At 41.0% G+C, this 16,721-nt stretch overlaps 2 protein-coding genes across 5 annotated transcripts; one reads left to right on the plus strand and one right to left on the minus strand.

The window, feature by feature from the left end:
• Positions 1-1,707: 1,707 nt before the first annotated feature.
• ift20 (intraflagellar transport 20 homolog (Chlamydomonas)) lies at positions 1,708-6,540 on the minus strand. Its single transcript, XM_084350516.1, has 5 exons — positions 6,430-6,540; positions 5,552-5,689; positions 5,360-5,445; positions 5,039-5,142; positions 1,708-2,503 (listed from the first exon to the last, which is right to left on the minus strand). Exons 2-5 carry the CDS (start codon positions 5,676-5,678, stop codon positions 2,422-2,424), a joined length of 399 nt encoding a protein of 132 aa, XP_084206642.1. The 5' UTR covers positions 5,679-5,689; positions 6,430-6,540; the 3' UTR covers positions 1,708-2,421.
• Positions 6,541-7,307: 767 nt separating this feature from the next.
• tnfaip1 (tumor necrosis factor, alpha-induced protein 1 (endothelial)) lies at positions 7,308-15,141 on the plus strand. 4 transcript variants are annotated; one of them, XM_084351742.1, is made up of 8 exons: positions 7,308-7,533; positions 8,600-8,660; positions 8,807-9,162; positions 9,550-9,719; positions 11,538-11,621; positions 12,010-12,062; positions 12,249-12,444; positions 14,365-15,141. In XM_084351742.1, exons 3-8 carry the CDS (start codon positions 8,916-8,918, stop codon positions 14,593-14,595), a joined length of 981 nt encoding a protein of 326 aa, XP_084207868.1. In that variant the 5' UTR covers positions 7,308-7,533; positions 8,600-8,660; positions 8,807-8,915; the 3' UTR covers positions 14,596-15,141. The 4 variants fall into 4 exon arrangements, with proteins under 4 accessions (XP_084207868.1, XP_084207870.1, XP_084207869.1 ...); XM_084351744.1 differs by having other exon boundaries at positions 7,308-7,529; XM_084351743.1 differs by lacking the exon at positions 8,600-8,660.
• Positions 15,142-16,721: the final 1,580 nt, after the last annotated feature.

A 16,721-nucleotide genomic window follows, 5' to 3' on the forward strand; every position in this document is an offset into this window, starting at 1 on the left:
TGGAAGAAAACGTGCTTCCTTCTGCTCTGACAATGTTCCCCAACTCTGAGGATTGTTTTTTCCAGCAGGACAATGCTCCCTGCCATACAGCTAAGTCAATCAAGGTGTGGATGAAGGACCACCAGATCAAGACCCTGTCATGGCCAGCCCAATCTCCAGACCTGAACCCCATTGAAAACCTCTGGAATGTGATCAAGAGGAAGATGGATGGTCACAAGCCATCAAACCAAGCTGAGCTGCTTGAACTTTTGCGCCAGGAGTGGCATAAAGTCACCCAGCACTCAGCAATGTGAACGACTGGTGGAGAGCATGCCAAGACACATGAAAGTTGTGATTGACAATCAGGGTTATTCCACCAATTATTGATTTCTGAACTCTTCCTAAGTTCAAACATTAGTATTGTGTTGTTTATAAATGAATATGAACTTGTTTTCTTTGTTTCACTTGAGGTCTGAAAACACTGCATCTTTTTTGTTATTTTGACCATTTGTCGTTTTCTGCAAATAAATGCTTTATATGACAATATTTTTATTTGGAATTTGGGAGAAATGTTGTCAGTAGTTGATAGAATAAAACAAAACTGTTCATTTTACTCAAACACATACCTATAAATAGTAACATCAGAGAAAGTGGTCTCTTAAGAGCTGTATATATATATATATATATATATATATATATATATATATATGTGAATTAAGTAAATAATCAATGAATGAATTCCTTAAATGCTCAATTAATTAATTAATTAACTAATTGTTCAATTAATTCACCAATTAATTAACAGACTGACTGACTGACTTAATATGGAATTGTAAAATGCGTCCATCCCATCCTCGTCACCATGTAAGGGAAATTCTCCTTTGTGAGGTAGAGAGATGCTCATTCTCCAAAGAATTTTAGACTCAGTGTGATGAATCAGATCTCTTGAATACATGCAGCATGGAAGTGTTCTCTCCAGTCTTTCAAATGTCTCTGACTTAAATAAAGTGGTTACAAACTTTAGGACAGTTGTTAATTACTCCCTCCCAAAACATTGACCCCCTGATGTTTGTGTTGATACTGCCTTTCCCAGGGTGGTTACCCTTTGCTTTTTTATCTGAATTGCCCCTCATGTGACTTCTGACCCTTACACAAAAGGTGAAAGTTCTCTACCATACACTGATTACAGAATTAAAGGCTATTTAATTTCTGACAGTATTCACCCCCTTCAAGTCAGTATTTAGTAGCTGCACCTTGTGGATAGGTCTCAGTCAGTCCTGCACATCTGGACTCTGCAGTTTTACTCCATTTGTTCTTTGAAAAACTGCTCAAGCTGTCAGATTGCACAGGGATTGGGTGTCAACAGCCTTTTTTCAAGTTCAGCCACGGCCTGGGCCTTCAGACACGTGTCTTTATACTACAATCACTTTATACACATTCACTGCACTCAGGTGGTTTCACTAATTGTGAGACTACTAGCACCTCTGTTGAATCAGGTCAGCCACTTTAAAGGGGGTGAATATTTATGCAATCACTTAGTTTATACTACATATTTTTAATTAATTGACATTACTTTGTAGAAATCTGTTTTCACTTTGACATTAATGAGGGTTTTTTTGTACATTTTTTTTGTCATGAAAGTGAAATTATATTGACCATGATTCTATTTATAAAAACAATTAAACGGGAAAACATCCAAGGGGGTGAATACTTTTCATAGGCACTGTATTCACAGCAAAAATGACACATTTTATTGTACAATTTAATACAGTATTTATTCAAGTATAACCTTTTGTCATCTAAATTAATACATGAAGGACAATGCTGCACATAACAGAAATAAGAAATGTATGTGAAGAAGAGAATGTATTCCTCGTGTGGTCTGCCCACACACTGGTTGTACCAGAACAATGGAATTAAAGCAAAAATAACACACATGATCAAATCCGGATGTCAAATTTTTTCTACTAAAGTCAAATGTATTTACAGAAGCATGCACATGCAGTATTTCAATTGATACAAAAAGTAGTAAAACTAGATATACAGAGTAATTCTTCAGTATAAATAGTATAAATAATATTCCTTTGTATAAATAGCTCCATCTTCTGTGATGTTGGTCTGAGATGATGAGACATTTGGTGTGTACAGAACTTCACGTTCCAAAAATATTCAAGCTTACATCACTGTTAATTGTCACACGTGCTGACCAGGGTAAGAACAACCACAGTGGGTAGCTGGCTTTTGCTTCACACACAGGTATGTCTGAAAAAAGATGTACCGAGGGGATGTAGATGTTTTCGGATGACGTTGGAGCTTTGGGATTGCTTCAGAAAAGGAGTTGCAGCAGAGTAATTCTCTGGCGGGGATATCATCGGCCAGAGAAAACAGGACAGGCACTCTGGGAACGTGGTCGCAGACATTTTCTCTGTCTCGGTTACATCCTCACTTCTGCAAAATAAACTGGTCGATGAACTCATTCTGCTCCGACTCCACTTTGGACAAGGCCTCATACTCAATACGATATCTGAAACATGGAAAAGAAAGACGTAATGCCTTGTACAGCAGATACCATGACACAGTGAACACAGGTGTACAAAGGTACGTACACTTTTCCACATGCACTTGGAAAAAGCAGATGAAACACAACAAAAATAAGTTTGACTGTAAATGCTTTTAACTTCTATTTCCACCATTTATCCATGACTCTTAGCTAACCCTTTTAATTGTTTGCCTGTAACCTTTAGCTAAGCTGTGCTCCATTAAGCTGTGATGTTGCGCCTGATATTACTACGTGGCAAGGAAACCTGCTTTGATGGAGTGTACACAGCAGGGGCCAAATGTATAAACCATGCATACACACGAAAAATGTACTTATGCCGATTACCGAATGTATAAAAATCCACAGAGGGTGAGACTGTGCGTACTGGTACACATTTTACCACACATCTATCACCATGTGTACAAGGCACGCAGTCTTTTCAGTCTGATTAGTGTGATTGTGCAAATTGTGAATAAGGGTGACATTTTATTTAGAGCTGCTTTTTTCACTGAATTGTGTTGGAATACATCTATAGTTTAAAAAACCTTCACTTTGATTACACAGTAATTTTGCGTTCTGTTAACCTTGTTTTTACTGTCTTCTGTAAATATGTTTGTTAGTAAGCATTATGAAAATTATAATAATCTTTATGTAAAAAAAACAAATAAATGCATGATCTTTATCTACGTAAATATCTTTCCTGCACCCACAACATCACCGCGGTGGCCCGATCCTGTAGATCTGCCCTCTACAACATCCGCAGGATCCGGTCCTTCCTCACAAAGGAAGCAACGCAACTCCTGGTTCAATCACTGGTCATCTCCCGCCTCGACTACTGCAACTCGCTATTGGCTGGACTCCCAGCCTCTGCAACTAAACCTTTGCAACGTATCCAGAACGCTGCAGCACGCCTCGTTTTCAATCTATCCAAATTCTCCCATGTGACCCCCCTCCTCCGTGACCTCCACTGGCTTCCAGCTGAGGCCCGCATCAGATTCAAGACCATGGTCCTGGCCTTCAAGGCCGTCAACCGAACTGCACCTGTCTACCTCCAAACACTGATCAGACCACACGCCCCATCATGAGCACTTCACTCTACTACATCGGCCGGCCGGCTGGTACCGCCATCACTGATGGAATCGCTCGCCATCTTTCGCAAAAGACTCAAGACTCACTTGTTCAGTACTTATATGCACTTGTATGTTCCTACCTTCAACACTTACATCATAGCACTTATCGAAGGTATCTTTGATGAATAAGCAACTACTTTGCTCTGACGAGGGCTTGAATATAGTTTCTATCCTTTCTACTTTATCAACAGAGATATGTTGTGGTTTCTTTCTTGTGACAAATGCCCTAAATGTAAATGTAAATGTAAATGAAGATTATTTTCCTGTAATACTGGGGAGTAAGAATCCTTCAGGTGTGGCCGGCACTATATAAGGGCTGTAGCTGTGCGTAATGGCTGGGCCAAATGATACAACAACTGCTCTGGTCTGCTTTGGTGGCGAGGACATTGCCAAAGTGCAAATTAGGTTAGACCGACTTCTCAGGGACCATTCTGATGTCCTGGCCCATGATGATGACCGCTCATCAAGTGGAGAGTGTGCAGGGATCCCTTCTCCTCCTCAACAGCTTATTGACATTTCTCCTTAAAACGAAACTAAATTCTGGCAAACCAGGTAATTGGTGGCATGTTGACCGCCATTTATAGTACATTTGTGGGGATGGCCAGATGACTTGTTGACGTGAGTAACATTTCAGGATGATTGAGATGTATGAGGAAAAGACATGTGATAACGAATGTACGTAGGGTTTTATTCATCTCACGGAAAGACTGTGTTTCCTGTTTTGTGTGTACACAGATTAACACCTGAATATACACAGAGTTTCATACATTTGGCCCCTGGTGTGACACTGAACCTCTGAGATGAGTTGTAAACATGTACCGGTATATATCAGGTAAGGCAACCTTATAAACATCTTAAACCATTGACTTTTTGTATTTATGCAGCCATCATCTAGGACTGACTTTTATTTGAACGTTGGAAGGTTTTAATTGTGTGCTGAATGTAAAGTGGCCACAAGCAACTTTCATTTGTTGTTGATTCTAACGGCCCTTGTGGAAAAGGCAGTTTGAGCACCACCACCTCCTGTCATAAAGATCTTGATCTGTCTAGCGTGTGCATTTGTTTTGAAAGCGAATGAAAGAAAGCCGTATTTTTAATAACGTTTTTTCTGCTTTAAACACAGCTGTTTGCAGGATGCGTAGCAATGACATAATGTATCTATTTGTGGCTATGTAAGATTAATAACTGTAATATGATGATGGTGGGGAAACTCACTGATGATCTTGTGCGCTAATATGTAAGTCATACAGAGGCAATAGTATTAAACTGAGACTGTTTCAGAACCTCTTAAAAGTTCCTTGTAGTTTAAATGGACAGGAAACCATTAATTATCCCACACAAACCAGCACTGTGTTGGCTGGGTTATGGAATCCATCCACGCACTGTTTACCTCTCCAGCTGCATCTTCTTCTCAGCTATGAGAGCCTGAAGCTGCTGCTGTTGAGCCTCTCTTTGCTTTGCAACTGACTTCAGCAGGTTTCTGGCCCCAATTGCCTGAAGGAGAGGAACACAAGATCATTTGTATTACTGTACTAACGTGTTGCTCTCATGATCAAACGAAGCACATACTGTACAGGATACTTAATACACCTGGGTGGGTTCAAGGAGAGTTCAAGCACATACAGGAGTTTTATAGCTTTAGCTATACGAGAAAGAACGCCACCATCGTTTGCATTAGCCAAAGAAAAGCAGCTTCAAATTCTAATCTTACCTTCATCTTTTCTGTCTCTGCTTCTTTGGCCAATTCATCCACCAGCTCAATAAGACCTCCCACTATCTTCTGAAACTGGCCAATTTCTGCAAAGGAAGACACATATTTGTCGATCCTGTAGGACCTGTTGATGCTGGAGGACTAAAACAGGCACAGCTTAATTATGGACTTGATAAACTATTCAGTGCTTACTGTCCACAAATTCTTTACACTCTTCCTTGAGCTCTGAGGTCTTCTGGCTGACATCAGGCTCCAGCACCCGAAGCTTATTGAGGTCATCAAAATAAAAGCCAGCCTCGGCTAATGGGTCTTTAGCCATGGCCGCAGGGCCTGTCACAAAGGAGACAGAACAGATGAGGGGTGAGGACCACGATTCAAATATAGCTTGTAGGCTATTAGAAGTCCTCTCTTACAAGATATATTTCGCTGTATCCGTTAGATAACTGTGCACTGAAATCAACAGGCTTCACAGCTGATAACCTAATGCTGACGAGTGGCTTTTCAGACTCTCACAGTGACAGTATCTGTATCTCCGGTCACCAGGCTGCCAGTATCGTGAACATATGACCCCCATGATTCAAACTAACACATTTCATTGAACTATGACCTTCAGTGAGAGACCATATGTTTAGCACGAACCTTTATCAATCAGACCTTTAGCTTATATGTAGCGCTGAACGTTAGACACAGGCTATAAGATAGCGTTAGCTTTCTTCGAAAGATACTTGGTTGATAAGACTGCTAGCTTACACTGTATTATGTGTGTAAGATAATGACTTAACGCCAACGTTACCTTCACAAAATGAATGGTAAGGTTATTAAAAAGGTGGTAAAGTATCAAATAGCTAGACGGTTCACATACTTTTGGGTGTTTTTCCACAGTGACCCATCCTTAAAATTAGTTTTATTCAACTCAGCTAGTTAGCTACATGTCACTAGCCTGCTGACAAAAGCTAATTGGAAAACGTATAAAAACACACGCTACCCTCGTTAAGGTTACGCTCCTTGGATGGCTGACGGTATATTAAACAATATTCAGCTCGTTTCGTGTCAGAAACGACGTGTTTTACCTGTTAGAACCGTGATCGCCGTTAACGCAGATGGCTCTGTGTTGTTGGCTATGTGGCATAGCAAGTAAACCGTCAGCTGAAGCTCCTCCTCCTGCCGCTGCCAGGGAAACCAAACGCTGCTGCCGGCGTGCGTGCGTGCGTGCGTGGTGGCTGATGTCACGCTCCTGGATCATTTTCACCAGCCAGCAAACGTGCAGTTATATGTATCATAAAATCATACGACAGAATGACTGCAGATAGCTGTCTTAAGTCTTCTCAGTTTAAGTCGATGGGGTTTTATTTTGAAAGCATATCGGAAATAAGATTCTTTACCGTAATGTCGACAGTATAACGACCACCAGCATTTTATTTTCCTCATTGGAGCACTGGAACTGGAATGTCTTTGTCTTTTTAAATCAGTCCATGTTCCCGTTTTGAGAGGGTCCCCGTTTTTACTCCAGCGGACCCCGCAGCATTATCCAGCTCACTCACTAAACCTGCTTCTGGGAACAGTCCTTTCCTGACCACATCCAACAAACTAAAGTATGGCTTTTCTCCACTTTTATGGTGCACCAGTAGCCCAGCAATAGGCACTACTAACTCAACAGCCTCCCAGTAAAGGCCACTGGGAGAAGAGCAGGGACAAGAGGATGGCTCCCTGTGTAAGGGGAATACAGTTCTCCGCAGGATGGCCAAATATCAATTCTACTATCAAGATGCAAAAATGATAAAAAAAAATGTTTTTAAAACAATAAAAAAAAAAAAAAAAAGGATTCAAATTGTCTTATTTGATCCCAGAGTAACCTCTCCACGTTTTTTATTATCATCTTCACCCACATGAACTTGCAGTACATGCAGGGGATGGAGAGGATGGGTATTCGCCCTCGCAGTGCGTGTTACTGCCTGTAGAGGGCAGCATTATGCTTCCCAACATACAGCGTGTGGTAAACTCTTTCGAAGAAGAAGAAGAAGGAGAAGCGAGTTTAACTTTACATAGTTTTTTTTTTACCACTAAAATCTTTGATACCCTTTTGGATATCTGTCTCACGGCGATAAAGTCAAGGCCGATTAGCCGGATGGTAGTGGGTTTGTCTGACAGCACATGAAGACAGCACGGAGAGGTCGGTGAGTAAACGCCAAAGCTCGTAAACTGATAGTCAGGTTACGTGTTGTTCACTAGTGGTTGTAGCTAGGGACGATAACGTTACGCACTCCATTGTAAAAGCTGTCAGTTTAATGTAACTTTTGTTTAGTGCAGCATAACGTTACACATCTTGAGAATTTTGATCTTCCGGGTTTTATTATACGTTATAACCTATTCAGTGTGTGGTCATTTTAAAAAACCCACATTTCAATACATGTTCAACGTTTAGGATCGGTAAGTGTGTGTTGTTTTGTCACGCATACGTACTGAAAGTTTGCCCACCCTATTCAACTTTAGCTAACATTAGCTAAACACACCCACACAGGAAGTAGCGGTAACGTTAAGTGAGTGACGCAAAGCGAATATAGTTTTACAATACTATTTTGATACAATAAAGCGTTAAATGGTGGAGTATCGACAAGACGAATTGACCAGAAGACCATAGCTAATTTCAAGTACAAAAGTTGTGTTATACAGTGTTGGGACTTTTGCTCACGAGCAAGAAAATGTTAAAACGGGCAGTTTTTTAGAGGGAGTTCAGTGTACATCTGTGTAACGTTACCACCAAACAGGACATCCGAGCTAAACCACAGCCTGTTGTTTACTCACTTATAGTCGATTAACTAAGACAGCCGCCTTTTAGCAAAGTAAGAGCAAGTACACTTGCTGTTGGTAATTTGTTAGGTTGGGTAAGCTATTCTTCACGAGTCAAGTCTATTTCTTTGGATACTTCGTCGAGACTCTGGGTGTATTTTCGAGTGTAAAACAAGCTAGCCAAATAACTTCAAGTGGACAGCCATTGGAAGTTAAACCCTAATGTCTAATAGCTAGCACTGCTGTACATGACATAGTAAAACAATTTAAGATTTTAATGTCGTACATATTAACATTCTGATAAAATGTTGATATGGGGGACCACTGCCAAACTGTTAGATATTGGATATTAGCTGCGAATTTTAATTAAGTTAAATGAGCTGCCTGCCCTGTAGATATGGTCATCATTTCTTCTTTAACTCAACGATATGTGCCCCTTTGCTGCCCCTCTAGTTTCCTGCCTAGCCACATTCCATTTAATGGGAAGGGGAACTGAGGAAAAGATAACAGTGGGGTAGGTGGCTTCCTCTGTATTGTGATACATACCTTCAACCACTGGGTGTCCTGCTTTACCTGCAAACAGTCTATCAACGGTGACCTTTCCTGTGTTGCTCCATAGAGAATTTTCAGCTCCAGTTAAGAGCTCTGTGTTTTTGCCAGGAATGATCTGGAGCAGTGAAAGGTTGCGGTGGCCTCATCAGTAGCTGTCACCACGGCGGGGTACCTTCGGACCTCCGTCTGCAGGGTGGTCATCTACCTCCAAAGGGACATGTCCGGGGACAGCTGTCTGCCCCAGCATCACACCCAGTCCGACTGCACCTCCCCGCCCCCTCCTCTGGCCTGTCCCAAGACCAAGACCTGCAGTTATCGAGGAGCGCTGGGTCTGGGCAACAAGTATGTCCGACTTAACGTCGGCGGGAACTTATTTTACACCACGCTGCAAGTGCTGACCAGGCAGAACTCCATGCTGAAAGCCATGTTTAGTGGAAAGAAAGAAGTGTTCACTGATAAAGAAGGTAAGCCATTTGTGAACTGCAGGCACCAGTTCACTGTGACTAAAATCCATTTTACAACAAATATACACAAACAGTGAGTGATTACAGTGTCATGACTGATTGTCTGTATACTTTTACAAAACACATGACTCCATATTTGAGGAAATTAGATCACAAATGTCTTCTCCACCACTAACACTTCACGCTCATCATGATCACAACAGGTCCAGCTGAGAATGAATGAGCTACAGCATCGTTTTTCCTCAAAGACAATGGGCCTCTTGTTATTTTGACAACACATTGTTACATTTCAGTGACAGTCTGCAGACTCTGTTGATGCCACAGCATTGTTGTGCACCAGTGGCTTGGATGTACATATTGCCAACATGCTCTGTTGTTTCCGTTCAGGTTGGATCCTGATTGACCGTAGTGGGAAACACTTTGGCAGCATCCTGTGCTACCTGCGTGACAGCACGGTCATCTTACCCAAAGGTCGACAGGCTGTCCAGGAGCTGCTGGCTGAGGCAAAGTATTACCTCATCCAGGGCCTAGTGGAACTCTGTCAAAACACCCTGCAGGTCAGTCACATACACACTGGCCTTATTTGAAATGATGAGAAAATAGGATCTGTAATTGTATTAAGTCTTCTCTGGACAGTTTGTGTATTAGCAGGTGGGTTGTGGTGGTTAGTTATATTTATTGTAATATTATGCAAATGGAGATCTCAGATCACAAGAATCCAGTGATTCTGTGTGGAATTCAGGCTATAAGTAACTGTTAATGCCAATAATTAATTAATTAGTGACAATCTTCAGAATAGAGTGAAAATGAATATACTACATGAAAACTCAGTGTAGGCAATACAAGAATGAATAATAGCTATGAAATCTACTCTGTTTTTAGTTCTGTGTTTAACTTAATTGAATTGCTTTTTGTTCTGTCTCTCATTTTCTTTCTTTATTTTGTTATTTTATAGACTAATTAAAAGTTACTCAATGACTTACTGAATTAAATGTCAACATCCCCACAAAATTACATCCCGAGTTCTGTTACTTGTGACAGCCAGTGTTTGCTTTTAGCCTTTCTGTAACAATGTCCACATGCTGTGGCAGTCTGGAGGCATGTGTTTGACTAATCAGTGATGTTCAGCATCGAAAACTCCAACTTAATATTTTCACTTGAGAACACTAACTTGGAAGCAGCTTAACTTTCTGCTGTTGAATTTCAGGTACAGTTCCCAAACAGATTCGTTGCATATAGGAAAATATTGTACTGTGAGATTTGTCAACCACTTCAGTTCTCTTTCTACAGAGATGTCAATTCATACCTTTTGGCACTTTTTTGAAAGCGTTGGTGGCAGTGTCACAAATTCAAGAATGGGACTGCTTTCAGGCAATTTGGATTTACAGTATTTTTGCCTCAGCATGTTAAAGTACCTTGCCAGGTTATTGCTTCACTGGATTAGCAAAAAAAAAATCTAGAGATGGCAATGTCTGTCAGTCAGTTGGTCTACCACTTTGAGCCACACTGAAATATCTCAACAACCATTGGATGAATTGCCATTAAATATTGTACAGATGTTCATGGTTTTTTTGTACAGTGTGTAATCAGCGAATTTTAGCATGCTAACCCGCCAAAGTAAGATGGTGACAAGCAATGTTGTTGTGAGCCGGTTAGCATGCTAATGGTAGCATTTAGCTCAAAGCACTGCTGTGCCTAAGTACAGCCTCAGACATCACCTCACACAGCTGCTGCTATGGTTTGATTTATCTATAAATGGTTTCTTTGTTGATTTATCATACATGTATTTTATCACAATAAAATACCATATACCATGATAGAGGATTTTATACATCCTAATTAGTATTTACTTCCTTTGACATTATCTGAGCCTTCCTTCAGTATACAGTTTGTGGTTCACATTGCTTTGCCATGACTGTGTGTTTGCTGCAGTAGAGAGTTCAGTTCAGCTCTACAGCAGCACTACTCTGGATCATAGTGCATCTAGGCTATAGCAGCAGTACAGGTTGCTGCACCATCTGTGAAGTCAAATGTCAGCGGACGTTCATCATGCTGACAGGTTCACAGGAAAGTCTGCTGGACTGCCAAAGTTTACACATCCTTCCGTTTCCAGTGGGACAGTCCGTGAGGCAGCAAGACAAATCCAAGCTCACCGGCTGTCGTTCATTCATCATCATGTCAAGTAGTTTATGAATGAACAACACACAACCTGCCTCCTCTCAGTTTATAGCTAGGCAGCATACATGCCAGTGCTCATCACATGTGCACGTGTACGCACGCATGAGCCCATCTTATGTGCACTACAGTACAAATAGCACTTCAGCCCTGCCCGTGAAACCTGTAACTCCCAGTGTATGTTGGTTTGTGATTGACAGGGCAATAAAGAGCAACCCCTGTGTGTTATACCTGTGGTCACCTCCAGTAAGGAAGAGGAGAGGCTCATCCAGTCTTCTGCCAAGGTAAACACAGCTTCCACAGCTGGAATTTATTTATTTGTGATGGATCTGGAATCACTGCTACTGAAAATATAATTAGTTTTTCTTTAACAACATCTCCTCAAGTTATATCCTGCCTCAGTGCTATGTTACAACCAGAAAAATATCAGTAAAACAGCATCAATATTATCTTGTGATTGATCTGGCTTTCATGGGATTTGTTGTTGTTAATTAAAAGATAAAATAACATTAATCATATCCTTAAACTTTATTTGACGTGACTTTTCTGCTCTCTTGTCATGGTATTCTTGCCAAATGGTTGACGCCTTCTTGAAGTGAATTCATAGTTGGTGCATTTCAGTAATGAAGCAATGAAATTCAGTTAATTAATCAATCTCTTTCCTTCTGTTAGCCCGTGGTCAAGCTGGTCTATAACAGAAGCAATAACAAGTACTCCTACACCAGGTAAGATAGCTTTCCCCCAAAGGCCCTCATGCTTCCATTATTACAAAGATAATCAATTTATTTCTTCTTCAAAGTACTCAGCAAGGGCAGCACTAATTTTTCGAGCTACTAAAGTAATGAGCTACAGGCCACAGCATGGAGTAAATGATGATGCACTTCATCATCAGTTTGCTTTTGTCTCAACAGTAACTCGGACGACAACCTGTTGAAGAACATCGAGCTGTTTGACAGGCTCTCTCTCAGCTTCAACGGCCGTGTCCTCTTCATCAAAGACGTGATCGGAGATGAGATTTGCTGCTGGTCCTTCTATGGTCAGGGTCGCAAGCTGGCTGAGGTCTGCTGCACCTCCATCGTCTACGCCACAGAGAAGAAGCAGACCAAGGTTAGGATGAGCTCGGGCGTGTTCAGTTTATCTAGAGCATTAGAGTTAGGATTGAAAGGATCGATTGATAGAGCAGGATGAAAAAAAAATTCTGTTACAGTTCGTAAAGGTTTCTTTTTATATTGGACCCAGGAGCAGACAACAGAACAGAGGGGTTGTTGAAATAAATGTACTTGTTGAGGTAGAGGCGGTCAAAGGTGGCAGGTAGCTCAGGCTCTGGCTGGCGAATCCAGTAGAGACGAGAGGGAGACTCACTAAGGTGAAGGTTGTGGGTTAGTAGAGGCTCCAGGGAGTTCCGTGTAGGCTGGTGGCGGGCGTACTGTTGGCAGAGGTGCTGGCGGCGGGGGTCGTGGTGTGGCGACGGAGCTCAGTTCAGAGTAGAGGTTTCACTAGAGAGTGAAGGAGAGGCAAGGTTAGAGGAAGCGAGATCACATGACAACTACAGAGACTCAAACAAACGAGAGAGGGTTTGACCATGTAGAGTAGACAGAATAATCTGGCAGCGAGCAGAAGGAAGACCAGGGTATATGTGCTGGCGCTGCTGATTAGATGCGCTGCAGGTGTGTTGACAGGTAGCTGCGCCGTCCCACCGGAAAACCACGCCAGCCTCACCAGAGCAGCTCTGAAACCACACAAGCAAAGCAAAACACAAAAAAGGCCACCAAAATTGTCCAAGTCATGACACATTACATGTAGCAATACTTCCTCGTATCCAACATAATCTCATACTACTAACTCTGACCTAACCATCAATGGTTAATGCAAAACCATCATGTCGTCAGTATACATATTGTTCTTCTTGCAGCTGCAGCAGTACAAAACGGTTTAATTCCAGGAATTGTTGTGTACATATAACAGCTGCAGTCAGTCTTTTACACCAAGTGGCCAAACATGGAGATGGATGCTGCACATTGTTGGTATAAACTAGTGAGGGCATCAACACACCAAACTACATCATCCCATGATATAAGTTTAACGTCTACATCAACATTCATCTGTAAACACTGTATTTAACGCCAAAATGCGGCGTCATTTTCACAGTCAGAGTGCAGGTGATGAAGAGGTGTGGGTGAGGTGGCTGGAGAAGGTGTAGAGTGTGTTGCTCTCCAGTGCTCTCAGCACAGCAGGGTTATGTGTTTACAGAAGAAAGTTTGTTCAAATAAATGATTCAAAAACCAATTTGAGCAGCACTTTGTGAAATATGTAATCGATTTTTTTTTTATATTAAAATTAATATACCAATGCAATATACTAATTGGATGAAGTTATAGGATGCAATCTCGAAGTGATGATAATTCCATCAGTTAGTCATGTGCTTGATGGGATCAGGAGTCTCAAGGTAAATATCCCAGAAGTGGGTCCCACTTTTCAGTCACCTGTCATCGAACCCATCCTGGCATGATGATTTCAGCAGAAATGTAATGAAGAAAACTTCCCTCAAAACAGGGCGAATGGGAAACATAAAAAGCAAAGGCTACAGAGTTGAAGTTTAACAAGTATGTAATGTGGAAGTAATAGCGTTGTCACACTTCATCACATGTCAGTGGATGATGATAAACTGTGTGATGTGAAGTGCTGAGATCTGTCCACATAAAGGGGGCACCGGAGTGACCAAAACTCTGAAGTGTTGTGACAGACAACACTTACAAAGTAATTGCATGCTGTAAGAACAGAAATACCTCTTAACACATAGAGAGCCTGGAGGTCTCTTTATATTAAGCTGGATCCTATTTGTACTAAGTTAACACCGACAGAAAATGTGGATTTTATGTGTGTTTATTTGCAGTTTTTCTGTGTCAACAGTTATTTTACTTTGCTTGCAGGCATGAATGAAACTTTGAACTGTAAAGTGATGTATTGAACATACATTAGTATTAGTATTATATAGAAATAGTTGGTGTGTGTCTCTTCCTACCTCAGGTGGAGTTTCCTGAAGCTCGAATCTATGAGGAGACTCTGAACACCTTGCTTTATGAGACGATGCCGCTGCCTGACAACTCCCTGCTGGAGGCCACGCGTCGGAGCTACACTAACTGTGGCTCTCATAGTGAGGAAGAGGAGGGACCCGGAGGAGCTGAGCTCCGTGAGCGTGTCCGACGAATCCATGTCAAGAGGTACAGCACGTACGACGACCGGCAACTGGGACACTGAGACTGAAACCACAAACAGCTGGACAGAATTCAGCTTTTCACATTGATGATGAACATTCAGACATGAAATGTGATGCTGATCACACGTTTCTCTTTTGAATTGTTTTACTATCTTACTCGTTACCACTATTGAAGAAGCCCAAAATGTGGCTTTGGTGTAATTGCATCTGCCTTTTTACTGCAGATAGTTGTGATGTTGTCTGCTCTGTTCATCATAATTTATTAATATATCAAAGGATTCAGAGCAACTACTTCAAATATCCAGAAAATGTAGGTTTTATATGAAATGAGTAGATTAGTAGTGGAGGAAAAATCACTAATATGCACTATTTCTAGAAGAAATATTGTTACAATCATAGCACTTACACTCCCAATCAGCAGAGAGCATGTTTCATATTTATAGATTGTATTTCTCATATCCACATTTACAACAGCCTGTTAATTACCAAAGATGAACCAGAAGTAGTGTGCTTCTGACATGTTTTAATGCAGTTTACCATAATGCCTTTTTCCAGTTGTGAAGATAAAATTTCTTGATATTCAACAATTTTTGTCTTTGTTATGTTTCTAGTTGGAAGGAACATTTAACTGGTTATGAAACCGTCTCAGTTTAATACTGATGCATCTTTATGGCTTACACAAGCAAACAAGACCATTAGTGAGAAGATGGCTATTTCTGTACAGTTATTATAGTTATTCTTAATGCCTGTCACCATGTCCAACTTCTTCGGTTTGGATCAGCCATAAAAATATAGCCGAATCCCTGTGTCCACACTGACAGACTCACAGACTTTGAGGCACGGTCCTGGTAAGTCTGTGAGGGTTTAGAGCTGTCCACTGTCAAATTGTCAAGGGCACGAGGGCTCACTTTGATCCCTCCCTGGCCACTTTCCGCAAGTCGAATTACCCACAGTTCATAGCATTGTAACATTAAACACAGGGTTACCATGGGTTACCAGGGGACCCCTGGAAACGTTATTAAAAAAAAACTGATGATCCGGATTCTTTCATTATTCTTTATGCAACATTTTTTATTCACAAACTGAATATTCGCTAGCATCCGCTAATATCTGACATTTACTGCATGAACTGATTCTCCACTTAAATCCCTCAGTTCATTAAACAACAAAAAAGTAATAAGCTTTTGAAACATTATGTAATTGTTTCCCTGAAACCTCTGAATGAGCTTTTCGTTTATATTATATTATATTATATTATATATAAGACTCAAGATTTTAAAATGTTAAATAAAAAGTGACAAAAGTCACAAAAACCAGTGAAATCTCACAAAGTGCTGTCCCATTACTATTATACCGTTCTGGCCCCTTGCAGACTCTCGCTTAAACATGTCAGCAAATTCCCTGATGGCTCAGGGCTCTAGGGGGGACTTTGGGATTGGACCTCACAGCCTGAGAAAAACCTCTGCTCTGTAGTCAGGTAGTATAGCACTAAAACAAAGATTACTGTGTTTCACCATGACCACGTTACAATTATTAATCTTACATAGCCATAAGTAGATAGGTTACCTCATCGTTCTGCATCCACAAATGGCTGTGTTTAAAAAGGGAAAGTGTTTGTTTTTTCTTTCATCAATTCATGTTCAAACGCATGGCGCAGTGAAGTATTTTACCTTGCGGAGGGCATGTGCGACTTATGGCCTTTACGTCTTCATCTAACAGCTTGTTGTGGCTGCTCTTTGTTGCTCCCTTTCTCCCTGCAATATTTATAAGTGATCCACTGATGAGAAATGGCAATCGAGACAGCATTTTTGATGAACGTGAGTACTAAACATGGTTACATTGCATTCGCTGTGGCTTCTTCACAATAAAAGCCAGCCCGTGTTTTTCAAGTTGATGCTTTTAATGTGAAGTAGCAGCAGCAAATGTGAGGGTCACATAAGCAGAAACGTTATCCATTCACATATGTAAGGAGAGTGAACAGTGCGGCTGCTATCAGTGAGATAAACGATCATTTCCTCTGTATCCTTTGTGCATCAAAAATGGCTATTAAAATGGTGTTTGTTAAATAAGTTAATTTAATAGGAATGTAAGGTTCTCCGAAAATGAATTGACAATATGAGCCACAGCATAAAAATCACTCACAGGTGATCATTGATCATTTTGTTAC

Source organism: Pagrus pagrus (assembly GCF_965226575.1).
Source record: "Pagrus pagrus genome assembly, chromosome: 4".
Classification (NCBI taxonomy): domain Eukaryota; kingdom Metazoa; phylum Chordata; class Actinopteri; order Spariformes; family Sparidae; genus Pagrus; species Pagrus pagrus.

What these genes read in the sequence shown, in the direction of transcription:
- ift20 (XM_084350516.1), bottom strand. Translation starts at nt 5,678, where the DNA reads ATGGCTAAAGACCCATTAGCCGAGGCTGGCTTTTATTTTGATGACCTC. An exon ending in GTGTAAAGAATTTGTGGACA is followed by an intron (nt 5,446 to 5,551) that starts GTAAGCACTGAA and finishes CTTCCTTTGCAG; the next exon opens with AAATTGGCCAGTTTCAGAAG. An exon ending in CAGAGACAGAAAAGATGAAG is followed by an intron (nt 5,143 to 5,359) that starts GTAAGATTAGAA and finishes CCTCTCCTTCAG; the next exon opens with GCAATTGGGGCCAGAAACCT.
- tnfaip1 (XM_084351742.1), top strand. Translation starts at nt 8,916, where the DNA reads ATGTCCGGGGACAGCTGTCTGCCCCAGCATCACACCCAGTCCGACTGC. An exon ending in TCATCCAGTCTTCTGCCAAG is followed by an intron (nt 11,622 to 12,009) that starts GTAAACACAGCT and finishes TCCTTCTGTTAG; the next exon opens with CCCGTGGTCAAGCTGGTCTA. An exon ending in AACAAGTACTCCTACACCAG is followed by an intron (nt 12,063 to 12,248) that starts GTAAGATAGCTT and finishes TTGTCTCAACAG; the next exon opens with TAACTCGGACGACAACCTGT.